At 38.4% G+C, this 23,602-nt stretch overlaps 2 protein-coding genes across 2 annotated transcripts; both read right to left on the reverse strand.

Annotated features, from left to right (window-relative positions):
* Nucleotides 1–13,662: 13,662 nt before the first annotated feature.
* On the reverse strand, nt 13,663–18,295 carry thumpd1 (THUMP domain containing 1). The gene is made up of 5 exons (XM_079261865.1): nt 17,820–18,295; nt 15,158–15,335; nt 14,977–15,062; nt 14,541–14,703; nt 13,663–14,451 (listed from the first exon to the last, which is right to left on the reverse strand). Exons 1-5 carry the CDS (start codon nt 18,024–18,026, stop codon nt 14,132–14,134), a joined length of 954 nt encoding a protein of 317 aa, XP_079117991.1. The 5' UTR covers nt 18,027–18,295; the 3' UTR covers nt 13,663–14,131.
* Nucleotides 18,296–19,143: 848 nt separating this feature from the next.
* eri2 (ERI1 exoribonuclease family member 2) lies at nt 19,144–23,550 on the reverse strand (the record flags this gene model as incomplete). Its single annotated transcript, XM_079263333.1, has 9 exons — nt 19,144–20,607; nt 21,711–21,799; nt 21,898–21,979; nt 22,299–22,399; nt 22,595–22,757; nt 22,838–22,965; nt 23,050–23,130; nt 23,203–23,267; nt 23,528–23,550. 9 exons carry the CDS (start codon nt 23,548–23,550, stop codon nt 19,144–19,146), a joined length of 2,196 nt encoding a protein of 731 aa, XP_079119459.1.
* Nucleotides 23,551–23,602: the final 52 nt, after the last annotated feature.

The raw sequence follows: 23,602 nt of genomic DNA on the forward strand, positions 1-23,602 counted from the left end.
AATTTTAATTGAGCATATTAGATCTACCACACGCAGATCTATATCAGGGTAGCAAAAATACGCGTAAGAGCGTCCCTTGTGGTAAAATCAAGTCATTACATAATTTGATAAAGTAAAGGATATTTCACAATAAACGGAGCCTTTGAAAAGACCAATTAGAAGTTATTACATTTATAGTAAGCTAAACAGACCACATACGATTATACAGAAGAGTAGCAAGTCTCGATTATTGTTCAATAAATACAGCCTCCAGTTACAAGAACAGTTTGCATCACAACCAGGTACAGCTCACTTTGCTCATTTAATCTCTCTGAGCACGAGACAAATCTAAAATAACACACACAATAACAAAGCGACTTACCTCTCCAACTTTGTGCCGGGGATCAGCTCCAAAAGCTCATATCCATAGACAGAAAGGCTGACAGGACGGAGGGAGCACGCTGCTGCCGCCAACCTGAGCATCCTCCTTGTCACTCTCCCTCACCGGGCTGTCAGTCATTCAGGAGCGCGGAGCTGTGGTAGGTGTGTGTGTGTGTGTGTGTGATAGAGTGTATGAGTGCGCGCGCGTGCGTGTATTAGACAGAGGGTAGGAGAGAGGGGGAGGGAGAAGAAACTGTCATTTAACATGAACAGACATGTATAAGTGACAGTAATGATATGCCACAAAGATATATGAAACGGATATGTGACATGGAATAAGATGTTAATATTTTTAATTTCTCAGACACCAGAATTGACTCGTTACAAGCCCAACATTAAAATTTAAACCACAGTGCCCCTTTTCTCATTTAAAAGAATTAAAAATAATTTTTGTAACTTACATGAAGAGCAGTAAAACAAACACACTCCACTGCAGCAATACTACCAGAGTCCAGTGCCTGACCCAATTTAACAACAAGATTGAGACTGAGATTTGTTTTCTGACAATAAGGGACTAAATGTGATGTCCACCTGGCTTTGACTTGAGTGTTGCGGAAATTTGAATCATAATCAATAACATCATCATTACAAATTATTTATCCACTATTAACAATTGCAATCCTAAACAAGTAATGTAACCTGCGGTGTGTTTATTTTGGCTGAATTTGTAGAGTATTGCTCCTGAGACACATGATGTACAGTAACTCACCATCACTTGTGTCAGGCCTGTAATCCCATGAGGTGGTCAGGATCTGGCGGCTCAGGTGAGATCCAGTCACCTGTCCTCGTCTTTATCCAGTCCTGGATAAAATGCTTCTCCATGGCAACCAGAAGCTGAAAAATGATGGCAATAATATTAACAGTGCACAAAAATGAGCCAGCTGTACAGCAGAAGTCTTTCTGGCTTTAAATGGCTTTAAATCAACGTTGTAGCACCTTTTTAAGGAGAAATATGTTATACATATATATATATATATGCACTATGAATTGCCATATTGCCATGTTGCCGTAAGAAATATGTTGTATCTGAAATCGTTTTGCTGACTTACTATTTGATTTGTCTGTCCTCTTCATCTGAAGACAAGCTTTGAGACATGAATTGCATATCGTACAGAAATCCCTCACCTTAAAAGTCACATTCTCCCTTAAGATTAGGCTTTTTTTTTTACATGAAAGTTTTCTGAAAGCTACTTTGTTTTATTACTATGTCTTTTGAAATGCTGCTTCTTTGTCAACTTTGTAGTTACTGTTGTGTATGTGGATAGTAAGAGTTTTAACAAAGCTTAACATCCCAATACACTGGTCTGTAATTAAGAAATTCTTACATTCACTGTGACATCATATTTTTTAAGCCTTGAATACAGCTTTTTGCCATCTTCCTCTTAAAAAGTGTCCATTTTTGGACAAGACAGTTTTGCTGGAGAGAAATTGTTTGATAGCCGATAAGACAAATTTACCCTCTTTGAGGTATAATATCTATTTAACTATGAAATTATTTCCAGAGGAATTAGCTATTAGCATTAAGAACTGAAGTAAATATAAAGATAAAGAAAATCTGACTTCTGGAGTCATATTTATCAAATAAATTGATGCTTTTTGAATGGAGATCAGCTGGAACCAGAGGTTTTTTGGAACCAGAGCCTAACTGCTGTTAGTGTTAGTTTTTCCACTTTCGGTTCATTCTGCAATGCCTTTATATCTGACAATGGATGACCTCTGCCCATTTCTTACACACAGGTTATGAGTGCAACCGCCCTCTCTGAGTCAACAGACTCAAATGCAATCCGCTCTGAGTATGCTCACTCTAAGCTAAGTGAATGTGTGGGCAATAAAGAAAAAAAAAATATGGAGCTGAAATAATATGAGTCACCATGGCAATGGGTAAATAAAGAGCATCAGCTCCAATTTAATTCAGTGAAGATATACATGTAAATGCAAACTGGTGCAGATTTTCAAATATATTCACTGTGCAGAGTCAACTGAGACTGAGTGTTACAAGCTGACAAATCTGTCTGATAACAGCAATGATAAGGTGGAGACTTACTGTCTGAATGACTGACTGGCTGACAGGATTGTAGTTGGAGGTGTATATTATAAATTAGATGTCTTCAAAATGTCGAATGTTGAGAAGTATTGAGCTCTACATTTTGTTTGTGTGTGTGACTCTGTTGTTGTCTTTTGTACTTCAGTCATCCCATAATATTTTTACATGTTGATGAAGATATTAAAGTTTTGGACAATATCTTGGTCAATAATACACAATGAGTTCAATATTTTTTACCTTGTAAATACATACAGTACATAAGACATGAAGGCGCATTGCGTTGTGTTGCATGATGGGACTGGAGTACTGTCTCGCCAGCAATCCTCTCCATTAGATCAGTTTAAAACCATTTGTATCTGGTTAGATTTAGTTTTGTCTGGGTAAAAGTGGCTGAATATAGTGGAGAAGGGAAGAGATGGAAAAAAAAAAAGAAAAAAGAAAAAAGATGACTGACCGAACTAGAAATAATTAAACTACACCCTAAGTGCCAAAATCTACTAATAACAAGTAGTTGATCCTGTGTCAAAATGTGAACCCCAGCAAAATCTGAATCCTATTTTTGGTTAATTTATTCATGCAAATAAATTATTCTTTCAAATATATGCAGCAATGTTTATTTATTTATTATTTATTTATTCTGTTTTATAGTATTGCATTTAATGAATTTAATGAGATTCTATATTGATTTAAAAAGCAAAGAAAACATACATATTAAAGACTAATCTCATTTCAAATGTGTGTTTCTGTTTTACATACAGCAGGCTGTTATGTTCACCATTTAGTTAAAAGTATTAGAAATGAACTAAACTATGATTTTACCAGTTTGATAAGAGAAACATTACAATGAAGTTAGAATTCAGGGACCGTGCTTACAGAAGACTGTGTAAATGCACCGATACAACATGGCCTCTAAACAAACTGTCTGACTTTATTTTCGCATTCTTCGCTAACCCTAAACGTATAAAACCATTAAAACATCTTTAAACGGATGGAATTGTTTAACCAGCGATCCAGAGAATAGTTTGAGGGGACAGAAAGAAAGACAGCCAGCAGATTCTTTAGAAAATAACAACATACTTGACAGACAGACCTTACAGGCAACCTGAAAATGCTTCATTATGGAAATGTATTCACATTACTTTGGCCAATTTCTGTCAGCACTCAACACGCAGTTATAAACAGATATACACACTGCACCTGCACGCACAGCTTCCTGTGGCAACAGGCTGGTGTTGTTACGGCTACTGCAGTGCCCCCAGAGACAATGAGGAGAGAGGGAGACAAAGAGAGAATACTGACGAAGATGAACTTGACCTTTATGATGTCTTGGTGAGGAGGGGTGGGGGGCATGTAGCTACTTATGAATCTATAATGAACCTCCACAATGTATGTGTGTGTGTGTGTATGTTGTTGAGGTCTGAGCTCTTAGCTGAAGAAAGGTCATCACACAAGGGGAGCACTGTACACCTGGCTCTCACCCCACATCATCTACCTATCCATGTATTTATCTGTATACTTGAGAAAGTAAGTGTTGAATAGCTTCAGGTGTTTTATAAGTAGGTGTTTGTTTGTGCTTCATTGTGCTCCTGTGATTTTCTCCGTATAACTATGTTATTCTTTTCTTCGGCAAGATTGTGCATGAACAGATCATGAGGGATGCTTCTGATTTACGTTTGGTTAATATTAATCCACAGGTGTTTTGTACCGTATTAAAGCAGGAAAAGAACAAGTGCTACTTGTTCTTAACAAAGCTTAATAAAGCTAAAGTAGCAATAAATAAAACTGTTTTCATCGACTGAGTTTTTCCAGCTTTGACATGTCTAAACGTTACATGCAAAAAGCTTATACAATTTAGCTTGAGTTACTCTTAGATGGAAGCAAATGAAGATACTCCATGACACACAGACTGATATCATGTTATAACTGAGAGTATCACCTATTATGGGTAAAAACATTGAAAACAAACAAATTAAATATATGAAATTCTGATTCAGAGATCAAGTTAGTTTTGCAGCAGTTCTGGACTTTTATGGAAAACACTCAGCTCAAGTTTTTATTTCTTTAAATTGCCCTCAGTTAGATGACTGTTGTAATTTCAGTTTCAGTCTATAACTGCTAAGGATTTTCATAATATACCTCATTGTTTATGGCTTTATTCGCGACACCATACACAAGGCTGCTTCCACGATTCAACCACTCTTCAAACACTGTCAATTATGTGATGATAATAATTTCCAGTGACGTTAAAAGTAGTTTATCACTTCTTAAATTGAGGCAGGCCCCCTGGACAACAGAGATGGGGCTTTTTGTCAGTGAACTGGTCCAGCGCAGGGGTCCTTTTGTTCCAGCTGCCACAGCAGATTTGGGTGTCTGTTCGGAGGCCTGTCAGAAACAGGCTTATCTCTTGGGGGCCTCTCAGCACAAAGACCCATTTAGATACTCACAGAGAGTGAAATCTTCATTATGTACCTCTTGAAATATAAACAGAATCGTGCTCTTAAAGAAAATTAATTGAGAATATTCATTTTGTTTTTAAAAAAAAACAACCTTTAAAAACACAGTGAACCTTACGTGTCCGAGACAAAATATGTAGAGATATATACATTTTGGATTGGTTAATTAGATATGAACATTGTAATAAAGCCGTGAATGGCAGTTCAAGCTCATGTCTTTAACCCCTATTTTGACCCACATCTTTGTTTTTAGTTTTCTTAAAATGTTTGAAATTACACAAGAAGATTTAAAACTGAGAAATTAAGAAAATATTTTATCAGTATTTTCATCCACCTATCTAGTTATCATATCTCCATCTATCCATCCATCTGTTGGCCTTTCCCAGCCATGCCTGTAGTAGGAGTGTCAGTATATCTGCCATGGCGTCCTGCTGATGTGTATTGTGATGGCGTTGAATACTCCAGCTACCAATATGGCCTGCACCAATACTGGATTAGCCACAGTGGATTAGCTGGCTGCCCTCCTGCTGCTTATTCAAATATTGTTTCACGTATTGTCATCATTGGGGCAGAGCTGTGGCCCAGGAACCCACAAGCAACGGAATATTCTCAAAGAAGAACAGAAAAAAAAAGTCTTTTCTTCCATTTTCCTTCAAAAGCGTCTAATTTCATCTTTTAGTGAATGTGAAATTTGGACCACCGAGGATTTAGTCAAATTGTCAGTCGGTTCGGAGAGCATCTGTAGCACTGGAAGAGGTAGAAAAAGACGATGGAAAGATGATGGAAAGCAAAGCCCAACCAAGGCCAAAAAAGGCATGAAAGCTTGCCTTGATCTTTGATACATGGTGTTTTTCTTTTCTCCACTCTCTCCCTTTCACCCTCACACATACACTTGGGAGTCAAGGCAATTGATGTGCTGCCTTTGATGGCAAAGAGAGGCCTATATTAACAGCCAAAAGACCATGATGAAAGGGCTAAGAAAAAGAAGGAAAATGGGTAGAAAATGTGATATCAAAAAGAATGGCAACTCATGATAAATACTTCGGATGGAGTGATGGTAACCAGACATCGGGGTGTTGAGGGTTGGATGGTCTAACGGCAGCGGAGGAAAGGCTAAGGTAGACGGAGAGCTTACCGTGTTACCCTGGCGGTAGTGATGGCTGAGGTTGGCGCAGTGGTTCCACTTTGTATTACTGGTGGTCATCCATTAGAATAAGGGAAGGAAATACGCTTGCAGCACGGCCTTGGTTTCTCCCGGTGAGTCGGAGGTATGGACGCCAGTGGACGTCCCATTGCAGGAGCAGTCGCCATCTTTGTCCCGTTGTTGTCTTGGATATTCTCTCCTGCGTCTTCATCCCTCCCTCTTTCCTTTGATCATGCCTCCCTCCCTTGCTCTCTGCCGTATGACATCATCACGCAGCGGTATCGACAAGCATCAAAGAACCTCTGCTCAGGACTGTGTGCCTGTTGGTCTGTGCATTTGAAAGGGGTGTAAATATGGAGCAAAAAGAGTGCTGTAACCCCCCGCTACTCTCACATCGACTGCTTTCCTCTCTCTGCAGATGGATGGTGTATTAGCCCAACACAAAACTATATGCCCACACCCTCACCACCCATCTTTCAGATGGGTGTATCTCAAGGCCCCCTGCTGTGCTTGTAGCGTTTGATGACGTATTTAAATAGCTTCATTCATTCCCAAAGCTCAGCTCTGTTCTTCCACGTCTATTTCACCCTTCTTATCCATCTTTCCAAGCTGTTGCAGCAAACAAAAATGTCATTTTGGTCAACTTTGTAGCTGAAGACAACACCCCTTGCATTGCCACCCCTCCATATTCTTGCTTTAAACTTCCATCCCCGGCTTTGTCTTACCTCTCACAGCCGGTCAGTACCATTTCCAATCCTGTTAAAGTTGTATGTCCTATTAGGGAACCCTTCTGTGTGTCTGACATCTGCCTGAAAATCTCATATACATGTTTCACTGTCACACTCTCAATCCTCTGTGGCAGCTGTTATTCAGTCCAATAAGATCTTCCTCCAAAAAACACACATGATTAGCAACAGAATGAGGCGTCTTTGTCCACCCTGAATGTACCAGCAACTTCTACTCTAATCAACATGTCAGTGACACACACTGGATTTACATAACACTTACTGTATTCACAGAAGTAACCACGAGCACAGTGACAGTGAAGCTGGGAAAAGGACATGTTTGGTTTTAAAACTTTCAAACTAAGCAGCACTGAGCACACTTCATGACCCTAAGATTGTAAAGGTGTTTATTTATTTTTCTTAAAGGTTAATCCTTTATAACTCGCCATAACCCCAGCTCATATACTCATCTAGCTTGGATCATTATCCCTTGGTCACAATATTAATGTTTCCTTTTATATATTAAGCTTAAAATAATTCAGAGGAGTGAAAATACAAAGGGAGGATATGTGGAAACAGGTATAAGCCCAATCCAAATCTGAATTAACAGGAAAGGTCGTGCAGAGGGAGGCAATTGGCAAATCAAAAGAGGCATGTGGTTGGGTCAAGATGAAATATGTAACAAATCAGTTATTTGCATTTCTATATATAAATAGAAAAAAATACTTTAAAAACATTTAATTTTCCACTAATATATTTGTATAATCGAATAAAAGACCATGTTGTTGACATGGCAGCTTACGCAGGCTTAACTATGGTTCAAGAAACCATCCTTCCAGGTGACTTTAGATGATGAGCTCAGTCGTCTTATGGAGTCATGTTTTTAGGAAACACTATTTCTAATTTGAATTCCTCTCCATGAATATTATACACTTAATGTTAATCATTATGCTTTTAAAGCTAAATCCAGTATTTAAGGTCCCGTTTTAACCTAGTTTGGAGAAAATACAGACTGTACTGGAGTTGTAGAACACGGTACAATTATGTCTGCTCTATATAGTGTTTATAACAACACAATACCTATTAATCTCATATATTTCATTGTTGGTATGGGTTGATACGAGCAATCGGATGTTGATTTTGGATTCCAGTGGTTTAGAATACTGTTTATGATTTAAGCTAACAGTGTTTTGTTATTCAGTGAAACCTCACACTGTTTCACATTTGTTTTCTAATGATAAGTATAGGTAAATTCTCATAACAATACTGAAGTTGTACCATCAGTAGTGTTTTTCAGGAATACTAAGCTCATGCAGTAGATGACCCTAAGAAGTCTCAATAATGTGGGCTTTATTTATTTCTATCAAGCATCAATTGAGGGAAATATTTAAAAAAAGAAAAGAAAAAAAAAGTAATTTGGGTTTGTAGTCACAAAGTTGAAATCCAGATTGTGCTTCCTCTCAGACTTGCTGCCCTTCTGCTTTTTCTCTGTTTTCTATTCACGCTGTTAGTCTGAGCGCTGCCCTTCTGCCTCTCTGCCCCCACGGCCTCCCCTGTCTAACTAATTGTCAAGGTTCTTGTTACTATTATTCTTAAACGCGTCTCTTTACTGAAAAAGCTGCTCAGTTATATGGAAAACACTCTCAGCAAGGATTGTAAGACCGATGGCAACAAGCGAAAATATACAAGTGTGTATGTAAGAAACAATCATGTTTACTCCTCTTTTCATGTGGGTCTATCTCTCATCAGCTCAAATAGGCTTTCTTATAAAATCAACACTTCTTTTTTTTATCCACACACCAATCACATAAACTAATTTATATTCAAACAGCAACTCCATTCCAGGTATTAAGGAAACTAATTTCACAACATTAATATTTCAGCTAAAAGAATGGCAACTTACTTTTTCCACAAATTACTACCCATAATCCCAATCAACTAAATCCGTCTGCTGGTTTGCGTGCCTTGTGGGAAGACAAACGGGAATGTTTGGAATCAATATGAGCACTCTTGGCCTACCTGTAAGATTGTTGTGGTAACAGCTCATAGCAGCAAGCTGACAGTCTGTTGACGGTTGATAAGCATTTCTCATTACTGAACCCCATTCACACAGCTTGAGCCATGCATATAACACACATACACACATTCTTTCAGAGAAAAAGATGTCCTTCAAAATATATGCCATCATTCCAAACAATATAAATATATGACTAATCTATTGATGAGTGCATCAATTCACCATCCGTATGACAATAGAGGGGACATCTGGTGATTTCATAAACTGACACATACCTTGAGGGGATGGATAAAAAAAAAAGAAAAATTCACTGCACAATAGCTGTGCATTAAGATAACATTTTGGCAAGGGTTACATTTGCTTTTTGTCGCAGCAGATATGCACATGGGTTTAACTCAGTGGTCATTCTGAGGTGCTGATTGGCTACGAGGCAAACACCACATTAAGTGTGTTTCAGCCACCGTTGGTCTGCTTAGCAAACCCTTAATGAGTTGCTAAAACAAACACGGCTATACAGTAACTTTGCTGCCTTCCCCACAAATCTTGTTTTGTTGAACTCCTGAAACTTGGAACTGATGCACAGTAACATTTCCTTAACAATATATCTTGATAGCACAATGAATGCATAACAAATGTCGAAAATAATGTGACGATGATTTGAATATTTAATTTCACTCATGGTGCTAGCAACACTTCTGAAAAAAAAAATAATAATAAATAGGGGCAGAGGTGTGTTTACCAGTGTGTTGCATTACTTTTACAAGTGTTTGGGAAGTAAGGATCCAGTTAGTGTTGTTATTAATGTTTCATTTCTCTTCTATTCTTGCTTGATAAACAATTCCTCAAAAAGTTATCTTCTTGTCCAAAGTGTACCAAAACAAATTATCAGCAAATCTTATAAAGAGGTAATATATTTACATATTTACACAATGTGTTAGGAATAGAGGTTGTAATTAGTTATGACTACATATACTTAAAGGGAATGGAAATGTTTTGAGACTAAAATTTTAGTAGCTGGAATGAATATTTTACGTACTTGCGAGTAAGTGAAAGTGGACCTGCAACCGTGCATGAGAATGAAATTTAGCAATTCCAGTCTCAACATGTTCATTGTACTATAAGAGCGAGAACCCCATATTTGTGAGAGGGGACTGAGGCTATTGTTTGGTTGAAGTGAGACAAATGAGACCCCGGAGAGCACTACTTAGCAACTCATAAAGGTCAGATATGGAGCCACACCAATGGATGCTAATCCTGACCCCTGGGACTGTGTGCACATGCGCCTGAGGATGTAATTGTTTCACAGGGCTGTGACATTTAAACCTGAACGAGTTTACAATCCTTTGTGGCAGAACGGTGTGTACGTGATGTACACCTTTGGCTGGAACTAGTGTGTTTGTGCTCACAGAGGTTTAATTAGTCTTGGCCTTGGGGGAAATTAAAACATCAGAAGATATTTTTCCAGATACTCAAATTGAGTATTTTCTCAAAAAATACCTAACGTTTTTATGAGATTGCAGAACATTTAAAACTGCTAACCCCTCCACAAAAATATTTTGACTTAATAGTGAAGTTTTAGGCATGTTCATGAGTCCTAAACTTACACACACTCTCTCTCTAATACACATACACACATATGTATAGATCACGTTTTTGTATTTTGCTCTCACGTTTCTATTTCCAGGGTGAAAATTTCAGCCAATATAACCGACATATCATTAATAGACATTGCTGTGTGTTAGCATTCACATAGGCTACTTACACATTCTAATTGGTGTTTTACTAATAATACACTAACAGGCTCCCTTTGCATCGGAGCGACTGGGTCACCTGAGAGCTGGCAGCAATGCAATTTACGAGTTTTAGCCGAATGTGGAGGAGATAATGATTGGCAGGTCACAGCAACAGTTCAGCCAGAGTGTAATGAGCAGAAAAAGGATTCACAAATCGGTTAATCCGTGTGTGTGTGTGTGTGTGTGTGTGTGTGTGTGTGTGTGTGTGTGTGTGTGTGTGTGTGTGTACGTGACAGAGGCAGACAACATGGAGTGGAGGTTCTTAAGATTAATTACCACAGCTGCGGTGTGTCCAAGAATTGCAGCTTGTTTAAGATAGACCTGTTTTTTTGCTCGTTTGTTTTGGTTTATCTTCATTACTGATATTCCGTTTTAACGGGTCTGTCCATACACTTACTCACAATGCCAGCTTTGGGTAATTGTGTTGCAATGCATATTCTGACATAAGCCTATATAAGCCTATATAATATACACAATATTTAGTCACCAATAAGATACATTGAAATATAAAAAAAAAAAAATTAGATAGATTACTGTCAAATAAGTACACACATTCGTGTTCACGCTGGTTTTTTATTGGCTTTGGATAAAAGATAATCATAGGAACTTACACAAGAACATGACTAATTTCTAATTAAACATCCAACCCCCAAAATAGGCTGTTTCACATTCCTAGAAGAGATTTTTTTTCTCAGTGCAGGTACAACAACCTGATGTTAGCCTGAAGATAAGTAGCAAGGCTAATCTACTTACATTGTATTACTAGATTACTTTTAAGTAAGTCCTTTTTTTTTTTTTTTTTTTTTTCAAATATACCTTTTACAGACGCTCCTCAATACAGAATGCTCAAAGTGCACCTCTGCAAGTTAGCTAGTTGAGTTTAAAGTAAGCTACAGACTGAAAATGTAGCTAAATTTATCCTGTAACCTGTTTTATATTTTATGGGACGATATGAGAAGAAAAACTGAGATATCTCTAGATTTTACGTAAACAGGAAAGACACTTCAATCTCCAGCTCTAGTATCAGCAACCCTGACATGGCAGCGTATATCTAGCCACAACAGTTGTTGTGATTAGAAAAAAAGGATCCAGTTTACTTCCACTTTTAGTGCATTCCAGTTAATTAAGAATAACAGGGTTTGGCTGATGTCATTATCATTTGAAGTCAGTTACCATTTTGGAATTTGCATTTCTATTGCACCAAGACAGCTAAGACAGCATCTACAATAATGCCATCAGAAGCTAGAAAATCATCACCCAACTGTAAAAATATGCACAGTGAGAAACCAGTTTGATAACTGATAAACCCCACATGATATAACATTTCACTGACAGCCCCACCATTACAACGTAGTTATCGATAAAAACAACTCAGTGCTTGAACTTGAATGGACACAAAGGAAAACAGGCACTACAAGATGCAGCCATCCTGAGATCTGGAATCTCAGGGCTCTCTGAGAGTTAGAAGCTCTCCATTTCAGGCCAATGTTACTTTGGAGAATGATCTCAGAGGACAACTGGAATACAAACCATTGCTGAGAGGGGGAGAAACCGTTGATTCCCCTGCCACATACTGTACCACAAAACAACCAACAAAGTCTGCAACAAGTTTGGATCTTCTTGAACTTGTAAACTTCATGATTCAAGTTAATAATGTAAAGATATTTTATCATGTGACCACAGCTTATACAGCATTGTATGTGAGTGTGTGTGTGTGTGTTTGACAGAGGAAAACAATAATTTCCCTTCTGAGTAAATAGCTCACTTATTAAAGTCTTTCCCACCTTCTAGAAATCATATGTATAAAAGTCTAACTCTTTGACATCTGTGCTTTCAAACTTAAGTGTACTTAAATCTAGTACTGCATATTTCCACTTCACAGTCCTATAAGTTTTCAATTACAAATAAAAGAGTTGTAGACAGGGGTTTAAAATTTTACTAACAGTTACCTGTCTGATACGTTGTTTTTTTTTTTTTTTTTTTTTTTTTTAAAGAAAAAGTTAGAGTGTCTGGAAGGAGTATCAAATTTATTCAACATTTTGTGTTAAATTGCTCACCCAAGAAAAACATCTGCAGTACATCATGAGGATGTCCAGGAAAAATGTGGTTTTAACACCATCATGTGGACTAAAGGTAAACTACAAATAATGATGTGGGAAAATTCAGATCCATGTTTCCATGTTGACCATGTTCCTCTACTGAACGAAGGATGGAGAATGTCTACCTTTAGCTGGACTGCTTATCATAAATAAACAAATATAAAATAAACCCCAAAACTCTTCCATCACCCATCCCTTATGCAACCTGGTTGGGGTGTGTAGCAGCTCATCTTAACCTCAGATCATCTACCAAAGTCCCAGGAGCTTAAGGGGCATGCAGAGTATCTTAGCTGTTCTTATGACTTCGCACTTCTGGATGAAGATGTCTGATGTTTCTCCATGTATTAGTTGGAGCCTCTACTCCAGTTTTTGTGACATGAACCCCAGTAACCCGATGACCACAGGTACCGAGTGCAATAAATGAATTACATGACCAAATATGACTCATAGTGACCACATCCTGCTCTATTGATCAGAAGAGTGTTCCTGCAGTGTGTCATGACAGCAAAATTCATCTTTAACTCTTCAGAAATAAAAACATGTTACTTTAATACTTTTAAACATTTACTAAGCATTTGATTTAAAAAACCATAATTGTGGTTTGGGAATTAAAATGTAAAACTGACTTTAGAGTGACTGATCAGGTTCCAGTGAATGGTCTTTCCAAAGTTTAAGAAAAAGAAAAAAAAACTTTAATCATTGGAGACCTTCCAGGGATGTTCAACATTGTGTAAAGCAGGATAAAGCAAGAATATGAAAAGGGTAAATCAAGATATGCGCTTGTAACTTTTAAATTATTTTCTTATGTAATTTTAACCTTCTGCCTTACTTCCACATCTACAATATGACGCTATAAAATATGTGAAGAGCATGAGGTCAGTCAGTCAGACACAGAGGTGGCTTTAATCGAGGACTGGTTTGGAAAATAACAGGTATAAAAAGCAGCAAGTTTTTACATGCGACCAAAATTAAGATGATGACAAAACAGAATTTTTCATGTATTTCTATTCTGTGTTATTTAAAGGGCCGCTTTCTTTTAACACATCTGAAGAGACACACCTGTTAACCTGAGAAAAATACATCTTTCTGCAAGCAAAAACATCAAAATTAGAGTGATAATGGATTCAAATTTATATTCAGGGTTTTGAAAGAAAATACACTAAAACAACAAAGGCCAGTAGTATGTTGACATTTAACTCATTTAAAATCACTGCTTCAGAAATGAACAACTCAGTGAAGCTGGTTAACACTAAACGCCAGGTATCTTCAAAAACATTTAAAAAAAACAAAAAAACAAACACGTTTTTTTGGTTCTTGCCAACCTCAGATTTCGACAAATTAAAACACCAGTCCAATTTAAAAAAAACCAACAGCACAACATAAAACATTTTCAGATGACACCTTACTAATGCTCTAAATTTTCAAAATGGGATTAATTATTCTCCCCCCCCTCCATCACCCTGAACCTCCTCATTGTCCTGCGACACATTTTTCTCCTCCTCTTCGTCTTTTCTCACCGTCTCCCCTCCGTTCCATTTCTCCTGTTGCTCGGTTGTGTTCGTATCTGTTTTCGCTGCGATGGCGTCGGACTTGGGGACATCTTCTTTCACTACTTCCTGAACATTGTACTTCCTGTACAGCGTATAGTCTTTAACTACACTGATGCAGCACACAGCCTTGATCACCTCCACAATGATGGTCAGTTCAGGGTTTGTCAAATCCACTTTGTTTTTAGGGTTCAGCTTGCCCACAAGACCTGCGAGAGTTCAAATGAAAAGGAAAGATCAGCTTTTCTTCTTTCCAGCAGGGCTGCATGCTTGAGCATAACATGGGCAGTGAGTCTACCTGCAATAGATTTGATGATTTCGTCTCTCTTGTTGTGGCTGCTGTTGCGAGCCTTGAAGGCAATCTGGTAGGTCGCACAGTTTGGGGCTTTGAACCAAGGCTCCAGGAATGTGGTCAGGTATTTCACCATGTCTTCCTGGAAAGCCTTGCATGTTCCAGTAACCTGGTCGAGGCAAAAACACAGATAAGACACCAACCTATCCTGGTTAACAACAGGAGGGGAATATTCACGTCTTCATTTCCCTCGGTAACTTTTGACTTCCCGGTGGTAAATGAGAAATTATGGTGGCCACAGCAAATGTGACACATGCAAGAAGATAAACCGATAACAAATCAGCATGGACTCACATCACTTGTAGAGGTGAAAACTTAAATGAAAGTTTTACTTTAACAACACTAAACACAACATTTGTTGTAGTAAACTTTAGCTTCTCACTGGCAGCATTCGAAGGATCACGCGCGACTTCTTCTTCTTGGTGGTGTGAAGATCAGACAGGATGTGATGGATAAGTTTATCGGATTCTAGAAGAGGAAACAGAAAGTGTTATGAATATAGCAGTGTAATTTCCAAAAAAAAAAGTACTTTTTACTATTTCAGCACATTTTAAAAGCCTTACCCAGATTTTGAGTTCTGATGAAGATGACATTGTTAGCGCCGCTGTCAAGGGCCTGGAAGCGCCTCTTCTGTTTAGTTCCAGATGCTTGCAGCTGCGAAACCTCCTTCTTCAGTGCAACATCTACATCTTCTTCTTCAGCCTCCTCGTCTTCACTGCTGCTTGCATTGCTATCTGACAACTGTGATTGAAAGTGGAATATTGTTAATACAAGGCTGATGTAATTGGGTCAGCTTTTTGAAAAAATAATTTGTTAAAAGAGTAACCTTTTGAAAAATATAGCTTAAAAAAACCCGTTACACACATGTGTGTAACTTTTTTTCTGGAAAAAAGTTGGGAAGTTGCAGGATGAATCCAAAGCAACATTAAAAAAAATGTGCAAACTTCAAGTATGGATTTGGAAACAGTCAACTTTTTATCTAGCTATCTATCTATCTATATCTATATCTACATATATACACTATTCACAAAAAGTTAGGGATATTCATCTTTTGGGTGAAATTTCACAACAAGCCTAAAATGCATTCAAACCTGTACAGGTGAACTTAATGTGATCTTCTCTAAGCTTTTAAATGCACATGTCCAACTGTTAAATGTTTCAATAAATTTTGCACAAGTTGCTGTTCTCTAACAAGGAGCTTAACGGCAAAAATCACGGCAGGTGTGTGATCCTTGAATTGACCAATAAATGTCCTGGTTCAATTAGAGCTGGTGTTTAAACAGTTGTCCTCATCATGCTGTTCACATTTTAACATCATGAGACCAAGACGACACCTAACAATGGAACAACAGTCCCTTGCCATTGCGATGCTTCAAACAGGACGTTCTCAGACAGAAGTGGCCACTGAGCTTGGAGTGTCACAGAGTGTCATCAGCAGGTTGCAACAGAGATATGGAGAGACTGGAAGAGTCACAGAAAGGCCTCGAAGTGGACGTCCTTTGGCCACATCCCGTGCTGATGACCGCTACATTGTGAACACTGCCCTGAGAAACCGGATGATGAATGCCACTCAACTCCAGGCACGTTTAAGAGAGGTGAGAGGCACCCAAGTGTCACGTCAGACCATTCGAAACCGTTTCCATCAGCGTGGTCTGCGTGCTAGACGACCTGCACGGGTACCTGACCACACCACCAGGCACAGGCATCATCATCTTGCATGGGCCAGGGAGCATTTACGCTGGACGAGGAACCAGTGGGCCTCAGTGCTGTTCTCTGATGGAAGTCGATTCACACTGAGCAGAAATGATGGCCGGCAACGATGTTGGAGACGTCAGGGAGAGCGCTATGCATCAGCCACTGTTGTCACCAGGCGAGCTTTTGGTGGTGGCGGTGTTACAGTGTGGGCAGGGGTGTCCACTTGGTACAGAACTGCCCTACACTTTGTGAATGGTACAGTGACAAGCCCATACTACCTGAATAACATCATTAATCCAGTGATTGTGCCCCTACATGAACAGCACAGGCCTAATTTCATCTTCATGGACGACAATGCTCCTGCTCATCGAGGCTGCATCATCAGGGAACGGCTGTTGGAGACTGATGTACCTCAAATGGAATGGCCTGCACTCTCTCCAGACCTGAATCCCACTGAAAACCTGTGGGATCAGCTGAGCCGTCGTGTAGAGGCTCGAGACCCTGCACCCCAGAACCTCAATGACCTGAGGGCTGCCCTTCAAGAAGAGTGGGATGCCATGCCTCAGCAGGCAATAAGTTGCCTTGTGAACAGCATGAGACGTCGTTGTCAAGCTGTAACTGATGCTCAAGGGCACATGACGAGATATTGAGACGTTCAAATTTTTTGTTGTGGTGTAACTACCATTGTTGTTACCTTTTGTGTTGAATGAATTTTTTGAGATGAGGAAATCAGTAGTGCATCCTTCTACTTAAATGTCTTACTTTTATGATATTATATCAGTGTAGCATGAACATATTGCATTTTCCATAAATTTCACCTGAAAGCCAAATATCCCTAACTTTTTGTGAGTAGTGTGTGTGTGTGTGAGTGTGTATGTATATATATATATATATATATATATATATATTTTATTTATTTTTTTTAAGCAATATGATTTTATAAAGCTTGAACAGGGCGATCATCTTCTGATAGGTGTGCTGTTTCTGATGCTAAGTAGGACATCAGCAAACATTATGTCGTTTAACCCCTGTGGGCTTTTGTTTTCCTTCTCTGTGGATTAAGTTTAATTCCCACTCAGTCAGCCTGCCATCACACGGTCATCTGGAAACTCATCTCTTATTTAGTGGTCAGCTTCATGCACAAACCAGCATGACTGCCTTTACACAATCCCAAACTGATAAAATAATATCAGGAGCAGTTTCCTCCCAAACAAACATTAGTATTTTCCTTTTCTAACGCATTTAACACGGGTAGTGCGTGATTACACATTAAAAACGAACAAAAATGTGAGATTATTCAGTAGCAAACAAAATCTTGTTATTTTATGACTAGAACTGAAGTTTTTACAAAAGAGATCAATAGTCTGCTGTATTGCTGAGTTTGCGAGTGCATGTTTGACACTTTTAACCTTTGACATTCTGTTTCCGGGATGTAGCCAATAGTCATGTCGGTTCATCTGGGCTTTTTGTTTATTTTACTTCACACAATACCTCTTGATAACTAAAAAAAATATCCCTTTCCTGACTCACCTTCTCAGGCCCGTAGAGCTTGTCGGCGTATTCATTGAGCAGGTTGAAGGCCTCCGCTGTGCACTTTCTCTCGTTCATGTTGCATGTGATGAGGACTCCCTGCATGCCCACCTCCAGCTCTCGGGAACCTTTCCATCGCTTCTTCTGCTGGCTGGCCACAAAACGCTTCTTGCTTCTTTTCCTTGACTCATTTTGCACGGCTGACATCTTGTCGATGCACTTTGGAGCAGATATGCGATGTAAATCGCGAGTTTGAGCTCACTAACAGACGGTTATGTCCTCGTTTCGCTTTTCTTCCTTGTGTTTCCTTTTTTTTTTTTTTTTTTTTAGCTGCTAGCTCAGCGAATTAAGCTAACTCGTACTTGCTAAGATCAGAGCAGCAGTCTGAGATGTGAAAATCGTGGCAAGTTGATAGATTGAAGCCGCTTATAGTCCTCCCACGAGTTCAGGTTGAAACTGTAACTGGGTCGATTAAAGACAACACTGCACGTTTGTTGGTTGTCCTGTACGGCGAGCCAGAGAGGACAATAAAGTGTAGCCGAGCCGAAAGGCAAAATGAATAAAGTAAAAACCACTTATTTATCATCAAGCAATTTATAACCTCCAAACCTGATTTAAAACACTTGCTGTACAAAACATACAACGCATGTTTAGTGTCCTCAGTCACATATTTATTGAATCAACTGATTTCCTTATTAAACATGAATGTATAAGAAATGTGAGGAAAAAACTTGCAATTATATCACACATCACTTAAAGGTTTTCTTCTTCTGATTTGTTCTTATGAGGTGTATAATTCTGTTCCCTTTTTTTCAGCCTCTGTGTAGGATCTCAGTTCTGTGTAAATTTTCTCCTCGCATCAGCGGACTTCATTTCATTCTGCAGAACTTTATGTATGACTGATGGACTGTAAATCAAGACACAAAATATTAAAAATCCATTTACCGCTAACTTGTTTTTTCTAAATTAAAATACACTTCATAAATTTCTACAAAGTTAACAAATTATTCCAAAATGTTTATATTATAGGGATTTAAAAGGGAATAAATACAAATGTTCTTTGTGGAAATGATTAAGTTGACTTCAAAATGTCAAAATAATAGTGTGTTTAAAAATACTGTGTTTTGACTTTCATTTCATGAATGGAAAATGTTCAAATATATCCGTGAGATTAATAAAATATATTTTTTTAATTTATATGAAAAGAAAACGGAAAAACAAAACAATTGGATTTATTCATAAGCTGTAACCAATTAATAATTTAATTTTGTGTCTCAAATTCACATTTACAGCAATGTCACACACCAGCTGCTTTTCTAACTAGTCAATAACTTTTTCTTAGTGGTGCCCGGTTGGTTGGAAAGTGGGGTGCAGTGGAATCAATGTGACAGAGTGACGTGGAGGATCTGACAGCAGAAGCAGCGACTGAACTGCTCCTTATCAGAGCCAACTCCCACTTAAAAAACTCACATCCTTTCTCCATCCTGCCTCTGTCCCCTGAGCGGCGGACTGCACAGCAATAAAACCCCCGTCCATGGTTTGGACCACCGTTTGACACAACCTGCCGCTTTGCACGACGACCGCATACACACAGTGGGGAGGTAATCTTTGGCAGTCCTTTAGTTGTCAGGAAAACACAGGAACGATTGGCAGAAGAGGGTTTGTTGGTTGACAAAGAGGAGAGGACGTTGTTTGGAGTTTGCAGAGAACTAAATCTAGAATGGGAAGACCCTCCAGGGTGATTTATTGGCTCAGTGTAGATGGTAAAAGATGATTTAAGAGGCTTCATTGGTTTGGAAGAGGAGACATTTGGGGTGGACATCTTTTCAGGCACAAAAAGCTTAGACTTGACAGGAGACAGTGTCTTTGTTGGATTATTCCAATCCGGTCCATCATGAAGCTGTAGGGAGGTTTTAAGGCTTGGTTTGCACTGATTTGATTTGGTGCCGTTAACAGGTTCAGGCACAGCAAAATATACATCTGACTGCGAGTTTGATGAATGCTGAATCACTTCCTTTGTGTGTTCACGGACAGTAAAGTTGGAGTTTGATGTGTTCACAGATTTACATATCATTGATGAGCTGCTGGTCGTGTTGTGCATTTCAGGGTCGTATACGGCCTTCACGGTTTTTTTAATGTTGCCATTCAGTGCAGCATGACCCTCTGGTGGATGTAAAATATGTGGCTTTTCAAACTCATAACATCCACAGTCGAAATCTGAAACGTACTCCGTGTCACACTCTCTGTCCATTACATTTATAACATCATCACCTTCCAACACGACATCATCATAAGAACCGCACCTCTCCTCTGTTTCCGCAACAAGTTCTGCTTCCTCAAGTCCTGCTTTGGAGGCTTGGTTTGGTTGAGGCACATTTAAAACGCCGCTGACAGCAGTAGGGCACAGAACATGACGGCTGTTACCTTGCAATGAGGTACAGTTGATCATAACGGAGGATGACAGGTTAGCAGCAGCCTGAGCTAGAGCTGACCCGCTGCTGTGTCCACAAAGCAGTGGTGTCGTGACATTCAGCAGCATCTTTGGTAAAACCAGACTTTGGCACATTTGATCGAATCCTTCAACAGAATTTGATTTATCCTTCATGACTGAAATCTTTGTGGTGTCCTCTGGACTTGGGTTTTTCTGACAAGCTTTAAGAGGAATTTTAGATGATAAGAGTCTGGTGGAAGTGGCAACATTTTCCTTTTTAATGCTACTCCGATTTTCTTTCTTGCTTTCTGCAGGACACGTAGTTTTTCTAAACATGGATTTAACCGTCAGTTGAGTCTATGAGGAGAAAAAGAAACATGTAATTATCAGTAACTCAAAAATAAAACCCATTTTTGACTTTAACACTTTAAAAGTTTAATTTTAAAATTAAGTTATAGGATTAACAGATTTAAAATGAATCCGTAAGCAGCTGTCAATGCTGGACACTAGAGTTATTTAGAGCATTATTTACCCATAGTGGTGCATGAAAGTTTGTGAACCATGAAAGTATCACCACATTTGAGTATAGCACTGAAACAATCCTTTTGAAGTGGAGATATGGGTTTCTTCAAGCATACTGTTGTTCGATATAAAGTGGACTCACAAACACTTATATCAGTCCATGTGAGAGAGGTCTTAAGTTGTTCGAAGGTTAATCTGAGTTGCTTGGTGACCTTATTGACTATTAGACTCCTTTGTCATGGATCTGTTGGTCCACCCCTTCTTGGGAGGTTAACAGAGGTCATTAATTTTCTCTGTTCACAAACTGACTGTGGACTGGGAGAGTTTAAACAGATAAGAGAAGGCTTTGTCAGCTTTTTCAGACAAAACAACTTTTTCTTTTTTTTAATTCCCTGGAAAATAGTGTCATTCATTCATTTATTCATTCACAATCATGTAAATCTATCATATTTTGGCCCATTCCAGCTATTTTTTAAATCAATGTACCTATTAACACTTAACTTCATTAAAAATAACTTTTTCATCCTCCTGTTAGTAAACTGCTGATACTTTTTTTTTTTTTTTTTTTTTTTTTTTTTAACTATTGTAAAAAAATATTTATGTCTAAATATGAATAGATATTTCTGGAAGGATTACAAAATTTCACACACCACTTATATCATGTCATCGCAAACTAAATGACAGAATTAAAACTTGTTCAAACTTAAATGTGAAAAAGTATAAAACTAATTCAAAAGCAAGAAGGTAAGCACTTACAGCTAACTGCAATTTAGTTTTCCAGTCATTTATTGAAAGAAATTTAAAATGGCATAACTACAAAATTGTGAGGTTTTCTCAAAATAAACTGTTGCATAACAAAGCCTGGTTCAACTTTAAAAGTCCCAGCTTGATTTTTAGGAATCGGGGTTCATTAAAGACGTCGTCGGTCGGGCACTCACCCTCTCCAGGCTCCGAGTGATCTTCATTACACACCCATCTCTCATCATTCTTGCTGCCAGATGAGCTGTATTTCGGGCATCATCCAGGCCTGCCGTGGAAACAAATATATTAGGGTGAAAAAAGAGGCTAGGGTAAGGGAACTTTATACTTTAATCTAGACCAGAGAATTTCCCATTTCATTACTACCGGAATGTTCTCTCCCGGAAAACTGTATTCCCAGATCCTGAAGTGCCCCATTGAGGCCTTTTGGTTTCCTGTTGTAAAAGAGCTGGAGATACAAAAAAGAAAAAAAAAAAGTTAGAAACGGCAACTTGCTGTCAGAGATGATGGCTATTCATGCAATTCATTTATTAAAAAGGGTGTTATTTAAGGAAAAAAAAACAACTAATTTTTCTTTTCTGTGCCATTTCAAACACATTATGTTTTCTGTAGTCATGCATGCTTCTATTGCATCTGTTAAGTTGATGATTTGTTAGTGCTTTAAATATTTTCTTGAAAAACAAAAACTAATAGAATAAAAAAACATATTCAAAGTTGAATAAAAGAAAAAGGAGGTCAAAAGATGCCGTGAATAAGGAAGAACTTACCCTGTATGTGCTTCTAAGGTCTATCCAGTTGTTGAGAACATCAGGTTTATGTAGCTGTTTTCGTTTACACTCGTACTGCAAACAAACTCCAAGATCCCAGTCTACAATGCGATGCATATGGAGACATACTCAATTAGGTTTTCCCAGCGGCTTCAATTTTAATTTAAAAAAAAAAAAAATAGTATGACATTATATCTAGTCTATAACTATTACAACACTTTCTCATGGAAAGGCTTGTGTGGTTTGCCAGTAACAAAGCCTTTCAGAGGAGCAGAGCAAAAAACGCAAGCCTTTACCTGACCATGTGAGGAATGTACACAGTCTCTGGGAAGGTAAAGCAGCTGAATGTGTTTGTTGTTTGTTGGGAAATGCCACTCCTCTTTCAGACTGCAGGTTTTGCAGCCAGCGGTGAAACTGTGAGAGACAGATCTGAAGGGGGATCCCTGCTTCTACTTGCATCTGCAGGATAAAGAACCAGGCTGTTAGATAAAACTATAACCTGAACCGGTGATTAGAGAGTTTTGCCTGTGCACAGAAACCTGTGTTATCCCCGTCAGCTCTGTGCAGAACTCAGACAGAACTGGGTGTTCCTGTGGTTGAACATAAGTGTGAAACTCAGACTCTATCTCCCCTGTCGAGGTGTTGAGTAGGACAGCAGGGAATTCAACTGAAGGAAGGGAGAAAGAAAGGCATTCATGGATGGGTAGAAATAAATGTGGAAGAAACAAAGAACAAAACTCAATCTACTTACTAATTTCCTGACTGCAGTTGTTTTTTTCTCTCCAACAAGTAGACTCAAAGTCAATTACAATTAAGTAAGAAAACATTTGATCTGGGAAGAAATAAAAAGTGGAAATATTCAGACTTAAGTTTGAAAGAAAGAAAGAAAGAAAGAAAGACTCACTTGATAATAAAGATGTCTTTGATTTGGAGGAATGTGGATTTCGCTGCCTCAATAATCCTAATTTTCTGTGAATTTTAAAGAGTCAGCATTACGTAAAGTAGTTTTCATTTATATAAAAGTTGTTTTTCTGAGAAGTAACATTGACGTTAAAATATTGCTCTTTTCTTTACAGATGTTCTAAATAAATTCAAAATGTGTAAACCACTCTCAGACAATAGTTTAACGTGGATTAATCACATCATGAAAGAGAAGTTACACTTTATCGCTTGGATTAGGCATCAGTCTGGCTGGTCTGCATGTTAGCTAAGCAGGTTCATTTGCTTACTTTGCCAGTTTCTTTGTAGACATAGCTGCCATTTGAACTGGATTCAGTTATTTGTTTCCCCCGCTTCTTCCTTGT

Source organism: Telmatherina bonti, assembly GCF_933228915.1.
Source record: "Telmatherina bonti genome assembly, chromosome: 3".
Taxonomy (NCBI): Eukaryota; Metazoa; Chordata; class Actinopteri; order Atheriniformes; family Telmatherinidae; genus Telmatherina; species Telmatherina bonti.

Excerpts from the sequence above, each read along its gene's own strand:
- thumpd1 (XM_079261865.1), bottom strand. The coding sequence starts at position 18,026 with ATGTCAGCCGTGCAAAATGAGTCAAGGAAAAGAAGCAAGAAGCGTTTT. Across the intron at positions 15,063-15,157 it reads CATCAGAACTCAAAATCTGG|AATCCGATAAACTTATCCAT; the intron begins GTAAGGCTTTTA and ends TTCCTCTTCTAG. Across the intron at positions 14,704-14,976 it reads TGATCCTTCGAATGCTGCCA|GTTACTGGAACATGCAAGGC; the intron begins GTGAGAAGCTAA and ends TGCCTCGACCAG.